Source organism: Folsomia candida, unplaced genomic scaffold (genome assembly GCF_002217175.1).
Source record: "Folsomia candida strain VU population unplaced genomic scaffold, ASM221717v1 Fcan01_Sc007, whole genome shotgun sequence".
NCBI classification, from domain to species: Eukaryota; Metazoa; Arthropoda; class Collembola; order Entomobryomorpha; family Isotomidae; genus Folsomia; species Folsomia candida.
Window position 1 is genome coordinate 2704496 of NW_019091199.1, and position 16922 is coordinate 2721417.

At 36.3% G+C, this 16922-nt stretch overlaps 2 protein-coding genes and 1 long non-coding RNA gene across 5 annotated transcripts; all 3 read left to right on the plus strand.

Annotated features, from left to right (window-relative positions):
• Nucleotides 1-975: 975 nt before the first annotated feature.
• LOC118436148 lies at nt 976-1918 on the plus strand. 2 transcript variants are annotated; one of them, XR_004835250.1, is made up of 4 exons: nt 976-1107; nt 1199-1341; nt 1432-1549; nt 1635-1918. It is a non-coding gene; the product is annotated as an uncharacterized LOC118436148 (long non-coding RNA). The 2 variants fall into 2 exon arrangements; XR_004835249.1 differs by having other exon boundaries at nt 1023-1341.
• Nucleotides 1919-9089: 7171 nt separating this feature from the next.
• LOC110851834 lies at nt 9090-13009 on the plus strand. The gene is made up of 8 exons (XM_035853499.1): nt 9090-10147; nt 10266-10299; nt 10508-10796; nt 10858-11149; nt 11240-11611; nt 11699-11980; nt 12079-12212; nt 12298-13009. Exons 1-8 carry the CDS (start codon nt 10070-10072, stop codon nt 12770-12772), a joined length of 1956 nt encoding a protein of 651 aa, XP_035709392.1. The 5' UTR covers nt 9090-10069; the 3' UTR covers nt 12773-13009.
• Nucleotides 13010-13290: 281 nt separating this feature from the next.
• On the plus strand, nt 13291-16466 carry LOC110852124. Of its 2 annotated transcripts, none has more exons than XM_022100102.2 (6): nt 13291-13457; nt 13536-13632; nt 13689-13774; nt 13871-14398; nt 15813-15989; nt 16063-16466. In XM_022100102.2, the coding sequence occupies exons 1-6, from the start codon at nt 13398-13400 to the stop codon at nt 16342-16344; spliced, it is 1230 nt and encodes a 409-aa protein (XP_021955794.1). In that variant the 5' UTR covers nt 13291-13397; the 3' UTR covers nt 16345-16466. The 2 variants fall into 2 exon arrangements, with proteins under 2 accessions (XP_021955794.1, XP_035710034.1); XM_035854141.1 differs by having other exon boundaries at nt 13692-13774.
• The last annotated feature ends 456 nt before the right edge of the window (nt 16467-16922 follow it).

Consider the following 16922-nt stretch of genomic DNA (forward strand, 5'->3'; position numbering starts at 1 on the left):
TTGAAACCTCATCTCCCTTCACTGGGTGGCTCATTCCCAATGTCCCCCCTTACTCTACTACCCGATGACTCAGTCCTCGCTCGCCTTATGACCCTTGATGCTGATGATGATGCGATGGCGATGATAATGCGATGATGAAATGCTGGCGACGGGTTAGGCCAGGCAATAAGCAATGTCTGGAGGAAGGAGAAGGTTGTTGCTGGTCCGAAGGTTGCTTTATTACTGACTGTCATTTGGAAATGTACACGACTTTTATGTTACAAAGATGTCTACAAATTAACTCCGCCTTCACTTCCACATCACCTCTTCTTCCCCTTATTCTCATAGATGTACTGCTCAGTCCCGAGGGGGAGCGCACGAGCAGAGTATGGGTTGAGTGGTTACACCCACCCCCCCTAAAAGAAAATACTTTTACTCGGTGAAAGCTAGTTTGTATCTTAAACTCATTACTCATTTAACCTTCCTCATTTTATACTCATATTCCTGTCTCTGACTCATTCTGCTTTTTGTTTACCAATAACATTCTATGATCTTTGTCAATTTTTAGCACATTCTTTCCTTAACCTTTAATAATCAATATTAGCTTTACGTTTATGTTGTTCTCTTAAATAATTTTAAAATTCTGACATTTCAAACAAAATTATAATGTTTCAATTTCCTTTCCCAACTTAACAATTATCTTGAAACTTTATCTTTACCAACTTTGCATAATATTACACTCTCAATAATTTAGAAGCGAAATTATTACCATTTTTACTACCCTAACAAGGTAACAATCTCTGTCTTTCGTTAGGTAATAAATTTGTCACCAAAATTGTCAACATTGGAAGTGACAAACAGTGTATCCTATTCGGAAATAATTTATTTCCTTCGAGGAAATAATTTCGTCTCCAAAATCATTTCCTGTAGGTGGCAATTTGTCTCCTTAAAGCCCAGCGCAAACTTTAGTCACTAAAGTTTAGTGGCAGTCTGGCAGTTAAATTTTCTCTCACCAACGTTTCTCTCTCGCACCTGGCAGAATAACGAAAATTGTTCGAGTTTCGCATCTTAACAGAGGAAAAAAATTAGAAATTAGAGCTTCAAATTATGGATTATTCTCTATCTCAGGTAAATAATTTTAATTCTTTGTTCATTAATAGTTTTGCTGTAATTTTATTGTTTTCTGTCCTATACTTACACTAAAACAAGTTTTTTCTAGATCCGGATTCCGGATGCGCAAATTTCGTTCAACGATGAATATGGCGCAGATTAAGATGAAGATATTTTTCCAACTTTACTGGAATAACATGCCATGTCCAACCTTGGATATTCCACGATACTCTTCGTGGAAGATGTTTTTTGGTACGATAAAACTCCATTTAAGTAGTAAATTTAGTTGTAAGTTTAGTTTAATTTAATTTCTCTTTAGGTGTGTTTTTAAAATTTATACAGTTGGTGCTTCATTTCTTGTGGCCGTAATTAGACCAAATTCATATCCAGCTTCAAATTCAAAGAGGTGATCGAAATGCCAAATTATAAAAAGGAGAGCCCTCACTTTATTTTTATTTATGTAATTTATTTTTATTTCTGTTAATCACCGATTTATTTAGTTTGAGTACTGCAGGGTAATATTTTTAATTTTATTTGATTTACAGATAACAGGCAATTCTTCAGCGGAATAATAAACTCGAGCCAGCTAGTACGAGAATCAATTTTCACTAACATTATAAGTAATATACGTATGTATGTACATACATATAAGCATGTACAATTTTTATATTTATGTGTATGTATGTAGTAAATATGTAGAGCCATGTGAAGAAATTTAATCTTTAACCAAATGGTATTTTAAAAAATAAATACATATTTTTGAAACTATATGGTTCCCCCAGGGTTCTAATCTATTTCCGCAAGGAGTTAAATATATGCGCAAGACGGAGATAATTTGTCACCCAAATTATCACCACATGTAGGTAAATTATTTCCAGACAGGAGACAACTTACCTCCTGTTGTATACATTCTGTCATCAGGAGTAACAAATTGTATCCTAGTAGGTGACAACAATATTTACCTCCGCTTGGGAGACAAAACACACTTGTCAACGGACGGAGGCAAATTATTACCCTACGGTAGAGTTGCATAGTACCTACACGAGGAGACGATTTTGGTGGCAATTTTGCTGAGAGTGTAGCATTAATCCCTATTCGACTTATCTTAGCTATTTAATTCTCTAAACAAATTACATCTATTTCATCGACTTCCTGTGACCATGTCTGCACCGTCTAACCGGCTCAGGAGTTTCTTTCCGAAAGGAAAGTCTGCTCCCGTACCAGAATACTGGTATTATGATCAGGAGGTGTCTCCTAAAAGTCAACTCCCTCAATCCCCCTGTATTCTACGGTGTCGACGCCTTCTATTTTAACATCATTTCGACTAATTATGATTATTTTGAATGTTGTAAATCATACTTTCTAGATTATAATTGTACTATTATCATGACAATTTTTTATCGAATTTTACTGTGAATGACATTACTATTTTGACAATTTAACCAATTTAAATTCATTTTATCCAAAAAAAATACGAATAGTTCCCAATTAAAAACTTTGCATTCCCTCCAAAAATCTTTCAAAATATCATATAAAACTTAATTTTGCTCTCTAAAACCAATAATCAAACATTTCTTATAATAAACTCATGTGAAAATCTCAAAAACTGAAAACTTTTTACTAGTTAAAATATGAAATTTAAATGTTAAGACAAAATTTAAACTCTATTTTCCAGACAAATTGCATTAAAAATTCAATTATAACTATATCATTCAATAAATGTTTACCTACTCTTTTCAAATTATCAAAATCATGTTCTACTACAACATCAAATACGAAATTTGTGCAATAATGACTTGTTATACCAATTAAATACATAAAAATTAACTAATACGAAAAAAATTATAAATCTAAATCAAAATAATACGGTCTTGACATAAAATTCAACATTTACGAGACATTACATTCATTGCGTCCAATTTTAAAGATTTAAATTATATGATTTGCATTACTTTAGGAATATGTTACTCATTATTCTAGAAATTCCCATTTTATGACGAAATCCAAGTGATGAATACGATTGACGAAGATCCAACGACGATATTGCGACGCATTTTAATACGATGAGACTCGATGAATTTTTTTGATGCCGTTGTGGTGGACAAATTTAATACGAAATTTCCATTAAGACGATTAATTTGCTGTCCAGAATGTATTACGCAGAGTTTCTTAGGAGCGCTTTCGCACGACCAGACATAGGAGTTTTGTCCGGAGACATTCACCAGAATGGAAAATTAAAGATAAGAACAGACAATAGATTGTACAAAGTATAATATTTCTCGTTAAATAGGCAGCTTGAAAATACATCAATTTGACAATATTATCTCTCTATTTTGACTTTTTGACACACATTACTTCGAATCTTACATATACCAACTTTTTCTTAATTTGAATATTTCATATTATTATTACCTGAATGTTAAAACATATTTTATCATTGATTGAGATGATTTTAAACTGTGTCAAATGCTATATTTTCCAAATAAAACTGAATCTGACAGATAATATTGTGACTTTTTAAGAAGATGAACAAAACGTTAGAATGTTTTTGCGTTTACAAATCGATATGTGCTCATTAGATAGAATCATTAAGCTTAGACAGATATTTCCTTGAAAATATGGTTATGTAAATTTAAATGTACTAAAGACGAATTATTATTCAGAAATCAGTGCGTGAGTTTGAACTGATAGCAACTTGGGATGACTTTTTGAGTACTAACCAAACGTATCATGACCCATTTTACTGCAATTAATTATTTTTTTTGATAAAATATTTTGATTTATAAGTTGCAATTATTGACCAATTATTATTGATTTGACTATTGTGATACGAAAAATTAATTCTCAAAATTCAAATTATGACACTGACCAGATACTGTATCATGTCAATTTCTCACAAATTCAAAAATATCAATTTATGTGCCCATTCTTCTTAACTCGTGTTTAAAATTATTCAGTGTAAACTATACCAATAAAACTCATCAAAATAATTAATAATACTTTTGCTAATGAAAAATTAAGACGCGCGGGTTAACATTCTACTCATTTTAACTTGTAATTGCAATTTGAAATAGTGCGTTTGCTTAAAATTCATTTTGAACGTTTTTGGTTCTGCTTCTCAATTTCAAATTCTTGACATTCTCTTACAAATCTCTTCTTTCCATGAATTCATTGTTCATTCAATCTCAAAAAACTACATTTATAGTAACAAATTCTTGTTTTGAAATTCTTATAACCAGCTTTTCTTTGTGTTAACGTGTACTAAAAAATTTCTACTCAGACAGACAAAGGTAAATTGAGTACCAACAAAAACTTAAAGTGCATTATTGAGCGTGTGAACTCTAAACTTTACCGACTATAAACTTGATGTTTTGGGAGGGTGTGAACCCCTAACTCTTTAAAAACAAATTATTAACGTTATTTAACGTATTGTGGGTGTGTGAACCCTAAAATTTACCAAAAAACAAACTTTAAAAATACTCTGTGGGTGTGAGAACCCTAAGAATTTAACAAAAACAACAAAAATTTTATCTAACCTTAATAATTTTAATTTTTTTTATTATGGGTGTGCGAACCCTGAAAACATTTACTAAATCGAATCAACTTTACCTAATCTCAATAATTTTATTTGTGGGTGTGCGAACCCTATTTCAACTTTAGTATACTAACTTAATTTCATGGCTTAATGGGCGTGCGAACCCTTAAATATACTTTCTTTAAAAAAACTTACTTTTCTTTTCCCTTTAAAACTTAACTTTATGGGCGTGCGAACCCTTAATTTACCTTATACCCGATTAATTTTATCGGCTTGTGGGTGTGCGAACCCAAAAATTTGGCGTGCGAGCCTTATTACTGCTTTATAACCTTTTAATCTAACCTTTTTTTAAAAGTTAACCACCTTTATTACCCCGAAAATTTTTCCTTAAACTTCTTAAACCCAAAATTCTCCTTGATTTATATAGCGCTTTCTTACTTTCTTTCTTTATTATTATTGCAATTGCTAAGAGCGTGCGAGCTCAGGTCCAATTATTCTCTTATCCTTCAACTTTCCTCCTTTTTCCTCTCTCTTCTTCTATTTCTTTTAAATGAGCGTATGAGCTCTGGACCTTTTAGTACTATTTTCTTTCTCTCATCTTCTCTTATCTCTCTCTCTCTCTTACACATTCAGAACTAAAAAAGACATTCTCTATTGCGCTATAGAGATGTTGTGACAGTTTGTTAATCAATAACTGTGAATAAATTCGACACGAGAGAGTAACTTCTCACACCAACTAAACTCAATTATGATAAAATTAAGTCTGTATCGAATAATTGTGAGCAACTTTCAATTTCCTGTTATCGTAATTTTGCTAGCTAAATTACCATATTGAATTAACTTCTCTTGTTTCTAATTGAGGTGATCAATCTCAAAATGAATACTAGATAAATTCTGCTCAAATCAGACAATGAAAATAAATAAACAAACTTTTAGATGTTTTGAAAACAGATAGAAATATATGCTGAGCCTAACTGTCTCGGGAGCGTATTTACCTCTGGCAAGTTACACCCTTCCTAACAAACGAGATATTCGCACCTTCCTTTAATTACTTCGCACAAAACCTTTAGAAATACGTAGAATATCCGAAATCGTTAAAATACATCAAAAATGTTACTTCAAAATTGAATCAAATATACAAAAATGTTTAAATTAGTCATAATTTAAAAATACATGTCAATCTTCTCTCAAATGTCGTTGTTTACTTGACTTCCAAACTCAATTATACAATTATACAATTCAAATTGATAACACGAAAAATTGAAATTTTGATAAGTATATTTGAAAAATAGGCTTTGAAATATGAAATTTTTAAATTGAAATTTGAATTATTTATGTCGGATAATAGTTTGACTGAACTGGAGGGCTGAAATACTGTTGTGGTTGATTAATAATGCTGTCATTGTTCGCATAAATTACATAAGGATTAAAACATTGATTAGGAATCACGAAAGGATTTTCGCCACATGGTGTGACCGAATTTTGAGACGTAACAGGATTTTGAAGGGGTCTCGACACTGGTAATTGTTCATTGCAATCCCTAGCGAAATGTCCTAGAAGTTGACACCTTCTACACGTAACATTTGCATAATCAACAACTCTGTTCTCTTTTCTTCTATTCTGCTGATTAATAATGTTAGAATTAACCCAAGTATTCTTATATTGCGATGGTTTTGACTTATTTACTAACCCTGATTTAGCTTTATTCTTGTTCCTAACAAAATTATTATCCTGTTCTGCATACCTTTGTAAATTTTCTAAATTTTTACTAATTTGCTTAACCTTTCGTTTAAATGACAGAACTTCCTCCATCCTCACTGAATTTTGGGTTCCACTTTTTGTAGGTATTTCCTCATCTACAGAATTTAACATTTCACAAATACTTCTATTAACCTGATCAATTAAATTGTTCCCTAATGTTAAAATTTTATGTGTAATTTCACTATTACAATTCTCAACTGTTTTCTCTAATTTCGAATGTGTCGTCTTATTTCCCCTACTGTGTCGAACCTGACTATTCTCACCTACCTGTTGTGAAATTTCCTGCTTCAGTTTTTCTACCTGTGCTTCTGTAAGACCTTCAACACTAATAACCTGTGTCTGCGCACTCCTTTGCGATGTTGATTGTTCTCTTCCTGTATTATTAGGCATTTTATCAATTTTAAATAAATACGAATGAATGTAAACTAAAGTTCAATTGATTTCCTATTGTGTAATTTTATATTTCTACCTTATTTCCTGTTACCAGCAATTATAAATAACTTTTGAGATAACTACTTTCTCCAATTTATTTAATTCTGTAAATAAATTACGACTCAAATTTATAACTTACGGCCAAAAAATTAAACTCAATTGTTAACTCAAATTTTTTGAAACCCAACTCTACGAAATAAATACTTGAGCAAATCTACCAATTTAAATAATATGCCTTCTCTACCTTATTTGAACTTTAATTTTAAAATTGCATCAACCACTAAACAAATCAAAAATTATAAAACCCGAATTTTTAAACTCAATTGTGTACTTGCTGTACTATTCGACTATTGTGTTGCAATGTTAACTAACTCTTAGTATGTATGTACATACGTAATGTTTCATAAACTTGCTTATTTTCCTTACTTAAAACTCGAAATATAATATATTTTCCTTTAAATTACCAATTTTAAACAACCAAATATTCAAATGTATTGACTACGTGACCAACAAATCGTAGTTGAAACGACTAAACTGAAAAATATGACAGGTCTACTTCAACCTTCAACTTTGGGATAATTATGTAGAGAATACAATGACCAAAAATACAATTTTCCTATCACAACGCGCTATTCAACCTGAACTTGACTCTGTATTAAACCTTGATCTTAACTTGTAAAATAACCTTCTTTACACTAATGTGTATGTACCCAAATCACACAAATTTTCCACTACACAACTTAACTTTGACTCGGAATACTACAAAACTTGACTTGAACCACGAATTGATGACCAAAAATCTAGACAAAATTTAAATAATGCCTACTGTGAACTGAACCTTGAACTTAATTTCCATAAAACCAATACGAATCCAAAATGACTTACAGAAGGACTGATAAACCAACTAAACTGATAACAAATTGTTTCTGGATAAATACTGAGTCCCAACTATTGTTAAATGGATATTTAAACAAAAAAATAGAACCCTGTATTGACTAGACTTTACTATACTCCTCTTGCATGAATTTTTTTTAGTCAACTGCGGAATATATAAAATAAAATGCAAACAATGTGCAGATGTATATATTGGAGAATCTGGACGAGACATTTTAACAAGACTTGAAGAACATGAAGCACACATAAGAAGAAATCGAGTCCAAGCTTCAGCAGTAGCCCTTCACATGGCGGAAAATCCGGGTCACGAGATTGATAAGGCCTCTTTCAAGTTAATTGAAAGAGAAACCCGATACTTTCATCGAAAAATTAAAGAGGCATTGTACATCAAGAAATCGACAAATACAATGAACACCAATAATGGAATGAAAATTAATTCCATATGGACACCAACGATTTTACCATTTATAAAAAATCCGTAAATTACCAAGAGGATTAATGTAATTTATCAAGTTATAGAAATTGTGAGAGTGATTAATTGTAAAATATTTATATTATCTACGTTGACCCTGAAGAAGGCAATATTTATTTGCCGAAAGCTTGGCGAAGCAAAATAAAACTGTAAAGTTTACAAAATAGTCCTCCTAGACCGTTTCACAACATTTTTAATTTTTTTTTGTTACCGCCTTGCTGCTTTACTTTGTATTGTTTCTCGGTTACCCAACTTTACGAAAATTAAAAGAATTCAAATGTCACTTCCATTATTTAAGTTCACTATTCTTCTATTCCTTTGCTTTGCTTCTCTTTAGTTTGTTATTTAAGGTTCAAAATATAATTTACCTATTAGCATATCTACTCAATTATAAGAAATTCAAATGAATGGTTACCAAAACTAACAAACTTGTCTACTATAGCTTTTATGAACTAAACCTTCCTGGAATATGTAAGAGCTTGTGTGAGAATGTTCAAGAAAATATTTATCAAATATGTAAATGTAAGACGCCAAACCAAAAAGTTCAATACTCTGAATCGACTTCAAGGACTTTCCCGTTCCTTAATGCACGTATTTTGAAATTTTTAACTCAAAACCAATTACAAATTCACCCAAAATAAAATGAAATGAAATCTTTCACCCTTTTCTACTACTTTCTAGCAATACAGGAGCGTTTGACACGAATGCACACATCCCATTTGCTTTCCTATCTACCAATTACTTGCATGTACATACGTACCAATACTAACCAAATTATTTACATATACCCTTAGAGGAGCGTTTCAGATAAGCCCACACTCCCCAGGGATTCTAATACTTAAGTCCCAATTTAAAAAATGAATGCATAATTAAAACGAAGGACTAGGAGCGGTGTAACTAAGTCACCCCACTCCCGAAATTAAAAATTAACCAAGACAAACTATCTTACTTTTTAGCAGGAAAAAATGTCTGTAAAACTAAAAAGTAATAATTAAACCTCATAATTTATGATAATCTCGAACCTCAATGCTCAACGGTTAACTTTGACTGCTTAATCTTCTCTTCTTTTCTTCTAAAATGTGGGTGGACCAATTGACCTCAACTTCCGTCCTGGACCGTGAGGGGTTCTGCTGTTTCGTTTTCCCCCAAAAATTTAAATTTCAAAATGAGGAAGACCAATTACGAAACCTTACACAAAAATCAAAATCATGTTAAATATTTTGCCCAAAATCTCATACATACATACGTACATAAATATTCAAAAACAAAGAATTTCCGACAAGATTCAATACTATTTTCCTCAAAAACCGTTATAAAAATCAATGTAACTGAAAAGTAGTCACTTTACCGTGCAGTAGAAAAAAACACATTTATCTCTTTAAAAAAAAACCAAAAAATACTTAGCCGTATCCTGGCAAGTGGTCGTCACTTGAAACCTCATCTCCCTTCACTGGGTGGCTCATTCCCAATGTCCCCCCTTACTCTACTACCCGATGACTCAGTCCTCGCTCGCCTTATGACCCTTGATGCTGATGATGATGCGATGGCGATGATAATGCGATGATGAAATGCTGGCGACGGGTTAGGCCAGGCAATAAGCAATGTCTGGAGGAAGGAGAAGGTTGTTGCTGGTCCGAAGGTTGCTTTATTACTGACTGTCATTTGGAAATGTACACGACTTTTATGTTACAAAGATGTCTACAAATTAACTCCGCCTTCACTTCCACATCACCTCTTCTTCCCCTTATTCTCATAGATGTACTGCTCAGTCCCGAGGGGGAGCGCACGAGCAGAGTATGGGTTGAGTGGTTACAGACTGACCTCTAGAACTGACCGGCCGAAAATCTCTTCATGGTTCAACGCAGAGTGAAAGCAAAGGTGGGAATATGAGACAGGGAAGGAAACCCATCTTTCTTTGGACTCGTTTCGTCTCGCCCCACTCGCACCACGAAACGAATACCACGGTACGAATACACGATCCAAAAGACGCCGGCTCTCCGTCCACAAGAAAAATAAAATCTCCAACATGTGCCATGTGAATTTGCAGATATTGTTTTGCAATATTATTATTATTTCACGCAGGTTCATTTCTATTCGACAATTCACTCATTCATAGGTAAGTTTCAAAATTTCATGTTCTCTGAATTTAACTTAAATTGTAAGTCTACCTGCTGCGTTTCAAACTAATTACGTTATCATAATATTTTTTGTTTCAAATAACCTTCACACATATCTTATTGGCTACGTAGTTTAACCAGACCTGCTCATTATCCACAAACTTAGTAACTTGTAATTCATTTGGTGTCAATTTCAATCGCCCACAGTAATGGACATAAGACCAGAAGATTGGCATCTGTGGAACTGCTCATCGGCCACCTCCAGTAACAATAATAAGCGTCACAGGGATGATTTACATCATGAGAAGGAGGCATCTCCGGGAAAGAAGGCAAGGAAGAACAAAGGGGGCCAATCCTCTGGTTCGAAGGAGGACGACAACTACTCGATGGAGATTGGTACCCTAAAACTGAAGACCGACATAATGCCCCCTTCTCTCTCAAATACACTCTTCCGGAGGGAGATTGGTTTGCCTCGGTCGGTTCAATTCAGTCCCAAGTAAGTAAATAATTAACCAACTTCCGGTCAACATCATTCATAATATTAATATTTACTTTAGGATTGACTATCATCTCATACAGCTACTTCTGGCATCAAGGTCACCTGCAGGGAAAGTTCCGATGGAACCGGTGACACATTCTGTCCCTAAATTCAGCGCTGTTTCAGGGACTACTGCTTCATCTAGTCTGCTGAACCCATTCAATCCGACTAAAAAATGGTTTCGAACGAGGAATGAGACGGGAGAAAAAAAATTTGAATTTGTCGATGAATACATTATGATCAAAGACAGAGCGTGCAACACAAGGCGATTCATGGTCCCGAGTGCTCCTCTACTTCATACTCCATTTACGGTATATAGTGACTTCTAATATGATTTTAGTAACAACGTTTTGCTTGAGGCTGACTAATTTGGTTCTTTATTATTCTTGTTCTTTATATAGCTCAATTATTTGATTGCGGACAATGACAAGACCAAGTTGAAATGGCGTGACACAGACGTTCGCTATATCAACACGTGCAACCCCCAGATGATATCTGGCCTAACAGTGGCCAAATTGCCAAACACGTTGATGGTCCTTGAACCCTTAAAGCTATTGGCCTATGACCTTAATACTGGGAAAAAGTTAGATGAAATATCTGTGTCCTTTGTTGGAGGGCCGACTCACTACAGCTCGGTCCACGTGGATGAAAAACTCGATGATCAAATCATCGTTTATGCAAGCACGGCTTCCGTAAAAAAAAGTAATCCGGAAATGACCATGGAGCTCCTAATTCTCTCTTATCCAAAACTACGGATTTCACACCGACTGCTTGTATACAAATTTTGTTTAAGATGGTTATATTGTAACAAGTATATTGATATATATTTATATTGATATGTATATGTTCGCTTTTTATAGATTCCAAAGTCTGGAGATTTCGGCGGTCTCGATGACATATCCATTTTTCAAGATCTCGTTCTCATAACTAAACCTGGTTGGGTCGAGTTGTTTAGTCTACAGGAACTGATGGACATCAATCCAAAGTCAAACTCTTCCACAATGGATCAGTGCCTGGAGACCGTTCGATTTACAACCAAGCCGCAGCCGTTGGCAAAATTCAAATCGAAAGGTTCACATTTTCTCCATATTTCCGCCATGTACCCGCCTCACGTCTGCATTAAAACCAACAATTCGTATGAGGTGGCAAAATTTAATCATTGTTTTCTGCAATACTTATTATATGAGACATCTATCCTTAATAATCTTATCATTGCTATATTTTGTATATTCTGCTTTAGGTTAGGTCTTTGGAAAATCCGGAACAACTCGTCGTGTCACTGCCATCCAAGACCCACGAAGGAGACGTGACCGTCTGGAATTACGATGATCAAAGGCCAAGAATTATAGTTTCTGGGCTCCTCCATGGGTTTGAGTAAGAAATACACGTCAATTGATTATAATAACATGGATGTCAATAACACTGAAAAACTAAAAGCATCTCAATTGTTGTGATCTAGCATTTTTAGCGTGGACTCTGGAAACCTTGAAATTCTCTTTTCCACGAAAGGTTTTGCCAAATCGGATGCTGCGTCAGACGGAAGTCGTCAAGCAGGGTCATCATCGTCCTCCCGGCGCAATGGGATGAGGCAACTGGAAAAGAAGAACTATGCGGACATTGACTCTTCGCGTAGTTTTGGATTTGCATACGACGGGAACTTGGATTTGTTGGCAGTGTGCATGGTGGATGATGGGATCCTGCACAGCACAATTTATGACAATAAGACTTTTCGCCCATTCAGGAAGTTGGTCCCAGTAAAACTGGTCACGCCAAAGCGAGTGGGGATGTTGTTAGGTTGCTCAAACATTGCCGTCCTGTTCAACGATGGCCATCTGTCTGTGCGCCTCGATCTTTTTGATGCTTCAGGAACCGGCGATCCATTTCAGGAATTGTATACGGTCAATCTTCTTGGGGAAGTTGTTCCAGAAGATTGATTTCTGTTAATTGGCCGACTTTATAATAATTTATATAAAGAATTCTTTATAGTGTTCAAACGAGTTTATTTTTATACTACACACATCTCTGGAATCTCTAAATGCTGGTCGAATTTACAAATATAGAAATGTTAAAATGTTTAGCATAATTTTGTACCTGTATCCATCTATTGTGCCATTATTCGGGTTTTCAAATAATAAACTGGTCGTCTGACAGTTTGAATCTTTCAGCTAAAAGGGCTTGTATAAAAATTGTGCATTTTAATCTTTCCATTATTATTGTTCAAGCATAGGTAAGTTTATTGGTTACATATTCCAGTGGTCAACTTCTATGCATAGGTACCTTGCATCTTGACGGTGGATACATATATATCTGGTTCATTCTGACATTGGCAATTAAGCCAATTTCGTCAATTTAATTCTGAATGGCATCTTGCTGCAGGAGCATAACGTGTTTATATGCTGTACTTGTGTAAATATGTGTATGCATAAGAACGAGAGACACTACGTGGCTGCATTCCATTCTGTCGTAGTGCATTTGGATGGACTGTGACCTTGTTCCGCGGGTGACACCAACTCTGAGTAGCCCATATAAATAAATGTTCTAGAACAATAAATTGACAAAATGTGGTACTGGGGGTTGTCGAGTGGGGAGGCACTTTTCCTCGTAGGCACATTGGACACGGTAATACATATGTAAAAGATCGATCCAGGCCAGAACCCTAGAACTACCTTAGTTATCCTCTTTGTAACCAATTTCCAGATGTTGGCTGTCTCCTCAACTTGTGAAACATTTGCCATCCACTTCCACAAAGTCGGTGTGGACAAGGACAAATTTCTGGAGTTTAACCATCATTTAGGTTCGAGCATACCTTTATGCAATTGAATTTTGTCGAAAAAATAATTTCCTGTTTAGCAGCCTACTCAAGCTGGGCTCTGTTAGGGATGGAAGGCTCCAAACTGGGATGGAGCCTCCTCCTCTGGATTGGAGGTCTAATTCTCGTAATGGTTTTGAACTTTTCAACAAATTCGTTCGGGACACTTTTAAATCTGAGACGATTGATTTACATGTGTCATTTTATTTATTTTTTTTCTCAGGGAAAGCGTCACGTTCTTAAAGTTTGGATTTATATTTCCCTTGTTCACGAAGTGCTGCTTCAACTGCTTGTCTGGATCTCAGAATACCATCACCACCATTCACTCCCCGATCACGGTGGTGCTTCTCGAACGCTGCTCCTCATTCGTATCACCTACGCCGCCCTGGTTAGACTCCTCTTTCGAACTTGTCTGGTCGTGAGTGCGGCGTTTTTCCTGAGAAGATGGGGCAGGGTATCCACTGAGGAGGAGGTTGATGTGAGAGAAGTTCAAGGGTCCGCCTGTAATCCTGTTCCATCAGGGGATGTGGCTTTCCAGAAGGACGAATTTGGGAGTAGTGGGGGTGCTCGAAGTCTTCTCTCTGCTCTACCCGGACCTTCGTCGTCGTCCTCCTTCATTCAACTCCCACCCATTCTGACGGTCCCTCAGGATTTCGAGATCCTCCCCGTGGGTTCCGGCTTGCCCAACACTCTCCGATTTTATTATGGAGACATTTCCCGTCTTATCAAACTCTTACTAACAATCGATTTTGTAAGACATATTTCAGCTGTAGAGTTCTTAGCCCGAGTCAGACTTATGAAACCACCATCATGTTCGTATGTCCTTCTGTCTCACGATACGTATAGTTAAGCTCATTTTATCGACTTGGAATTTGGCACACCGCACACATGTAGTGTGGAGCAAATAAGGAGTTAAGTTCAAAGATGAGAAAATCAGTCAAGTGGTTGACCGATGGGTCATATAGGTCGAGTGGGGTCGTTCGTACGGAATGTTCGGAATGGTCATAGAAGGCTGATATTCGGGACATTGGTCATATTTGCGTACTGAAGTGAAAATATAACGTAATTGTTGCGGTTGGGTGTCCGACCTTTGGCGGAAGGCACCAAGGGTGGATGATAACATGGGCTGTGACATAATAACGACCAAATTATTATTTACAAGGACCCAATAGAGCATAGCTCGCAGGGGACCATGGTCCCCGGGGGAGGGACTAGGGACCAGTGACCATTTTTTTCAGATGGTCCCCCGGGGACCAAGGACCAGGGACCATTGTTTTAGATGGTCCCTCGGGGACCAGGGACCAATTTATTGCGAGCTATGCAGTAGAGTGCCCCCCAGGGTGCATAAACATTTTCGTTGTCCGTGGTTTCTCCTAAGGGGGTGGTGCAAGGATGAATTTTTTTCCCAAAAACATCGAAAACTCAAAAGTTGGGGAATTGCATGCAATTTTCCTATGAATTTGGTTGTCAACCAAATATTAGAAATTATAGTATTCTGTCCCAACGACCTCATCCGATTCATATGACCCCCACTGGTCAACCACTTGACCGATTTTATGAATCTTCTACCTTTATTCCTCATCTTCAGAGATGAAGACAAGGATAAGACGCATTTATTTCATTTCCAATATTTGGTTGACAACCAAATTCATAGGAAAATTGCATGCAATTCCCCAACTTTTGAGTTTTCGATGTTTTTGGGAAAAAAATTCATCCTTGCACCACCCCCTTAGGAGAAACCACGGACAACGAAAATGTTTATGCACCCTGAGTGCCCCCAATGATTTTCAACAATGGTCGTAGAAGACCGAAATGTGGCATGATCCTGCAGGAGTAGATCAGATTAACAAATATGAGTAAATTTTGTGATTGTTTTCCCAGACAAGGGTGACCCGCACTGCTTTTTGAAATTGGTCGAAAATGAAATTCGGTGCCTTAGCGCAAGTCGCAAGGGCATATCAGGCTAAAGAATTAAAGTCAAATTTATGAGTATTTTCCTGAGAGGAACCAAGCAGAGTGACCCATGCTGAAATTTGGATCATGGGAACATTTATGACGATTGAGAATAGTAGTTAGGCCACGGCGAAAATTTAGAAGCGAAGTCTGACTAGGTTACATCGACACTAGTTTTTTTTTTAAATAGCGAACATGTCTCATTTTTCCAGACGTGGGGAATATTTCGACTTGTTGAGCGAGAAGTGAGTCAGCTTGTTTTTGGGGCGGGGATAATGATGGGTACGTATCCTCTCAGCAGCGTTTCCACCCCCATTTTCACCGAGGAACGCATCATCCGGATCTTCAGACTCACATTTGACGCAATTTTTCTTCACAATCTTCACCACGTAGGACACTCATTTCACTTTTCAACATCATAATCCATGCTTAAGCAAACTAGTAATCCTACTTTTCTTGCAGGACAAGCCTCCTTTTGAAGGTCATCTGATTCTTCCCAAGTTGGTCGAAATTTGCGTGAGCCTTGGAATCCTGGTGTTCATCCGCGTCGTAGACCATGCGTTTCCCCTCTTCACCATCTTCTACGTTTTCTTCGTTCTCGACCTCCTCTTCCGCGCAGTGACTTTCGCGCTTTGCTACAAGGCGTATGGGGACTTTCTCTGCAGAAGACATCGCCATGCTGTCACTGCTGTCGCGAATCGCAATCTCAAGAGAATCAACAGCGTCATCGCTCGCCCTACTTAAACTACGTACATATACAGGAACAGAGACTAAAGAGCTCAACCATAAAACAACAAAAGGAGCTAACAAAACATAAATTAAATGGTCAATAAATCAATTCCGAATTTTCCACCTCGTCCATGGAATATGATCGTGAGTTGCAAGGTTTCAAATTGAGATGAGCATCATAACCGAATGACAATGTTATCTAAGTATCGTTAATGCATGATAGTAAAATGCACAAGCATCATGCGAACTGATCGAGCGTATGATTCGATGATTCACTTGACATACATGGATATGCAACTCGGTGCAACTGTCTGTGCTATTACCAAGAAGATGAGACAAGGAAACCGTGATGATTTGACAACGTCTCATGCACAGCTTACACGAACGACTGTCACTTGCCTCCAGGTGCAACATTCAGGAGTTTTTCACAATATTCAGAAGCCTTCACGCATAATACACGTCTCATCTCACGTGAACAAATAAAAATCTCGCATCTTCATAATCTTCCCATCGCTTTACAGCTTCCTACGTACATATATACGTACATATAGCACTTGGACGTATTTGAAACTGTCGTGCTGTGGCTGATCTAT

Coding starts and splice junctions, on each gene's coding strand:
- LOC110851834 (XM_035853499.1), top strand. CDS start 10,070: ATGAGACAGGGAAGGAAACCCATCTTTCTTTGGACTCGTTTCGTCTCG. Junction 10,148..10,265: donor ACCACGAAACGAATACCACG/GTACGAATACAC, acceptor TATTTCACGCAG/GTTCATTTCTATTCGACAAT. Junction 11,612..11,698: donor GGATTTCACACCGACTGCTT/GTATACAAATTT, acceptor CGCTTTTTATAG/ATTCCAAAGTCTGGAGATTT.
- LOC110852124 (XM_022100102.2), top strand. CDS start 13,398: ATGTGGTACTGGGGGTTGTCGAGTGGGGAGGCACTTTTCCTCGTAGGC. Junction 13,633..13,688: donor GGAGTTTAACCATCATTTAG/GTTCGAGCATAC, acceptor TTTCCTGTTTAG/CAGCCTACTCAAGCTGGGCT. Junction 13,775..13,870: donor GGATTGGAGGTCTAATTCTC/GTAATGGTTTTG, acceptor TTTTTTTCTCAG/GGAAAGCGTCACGTTCTTAA.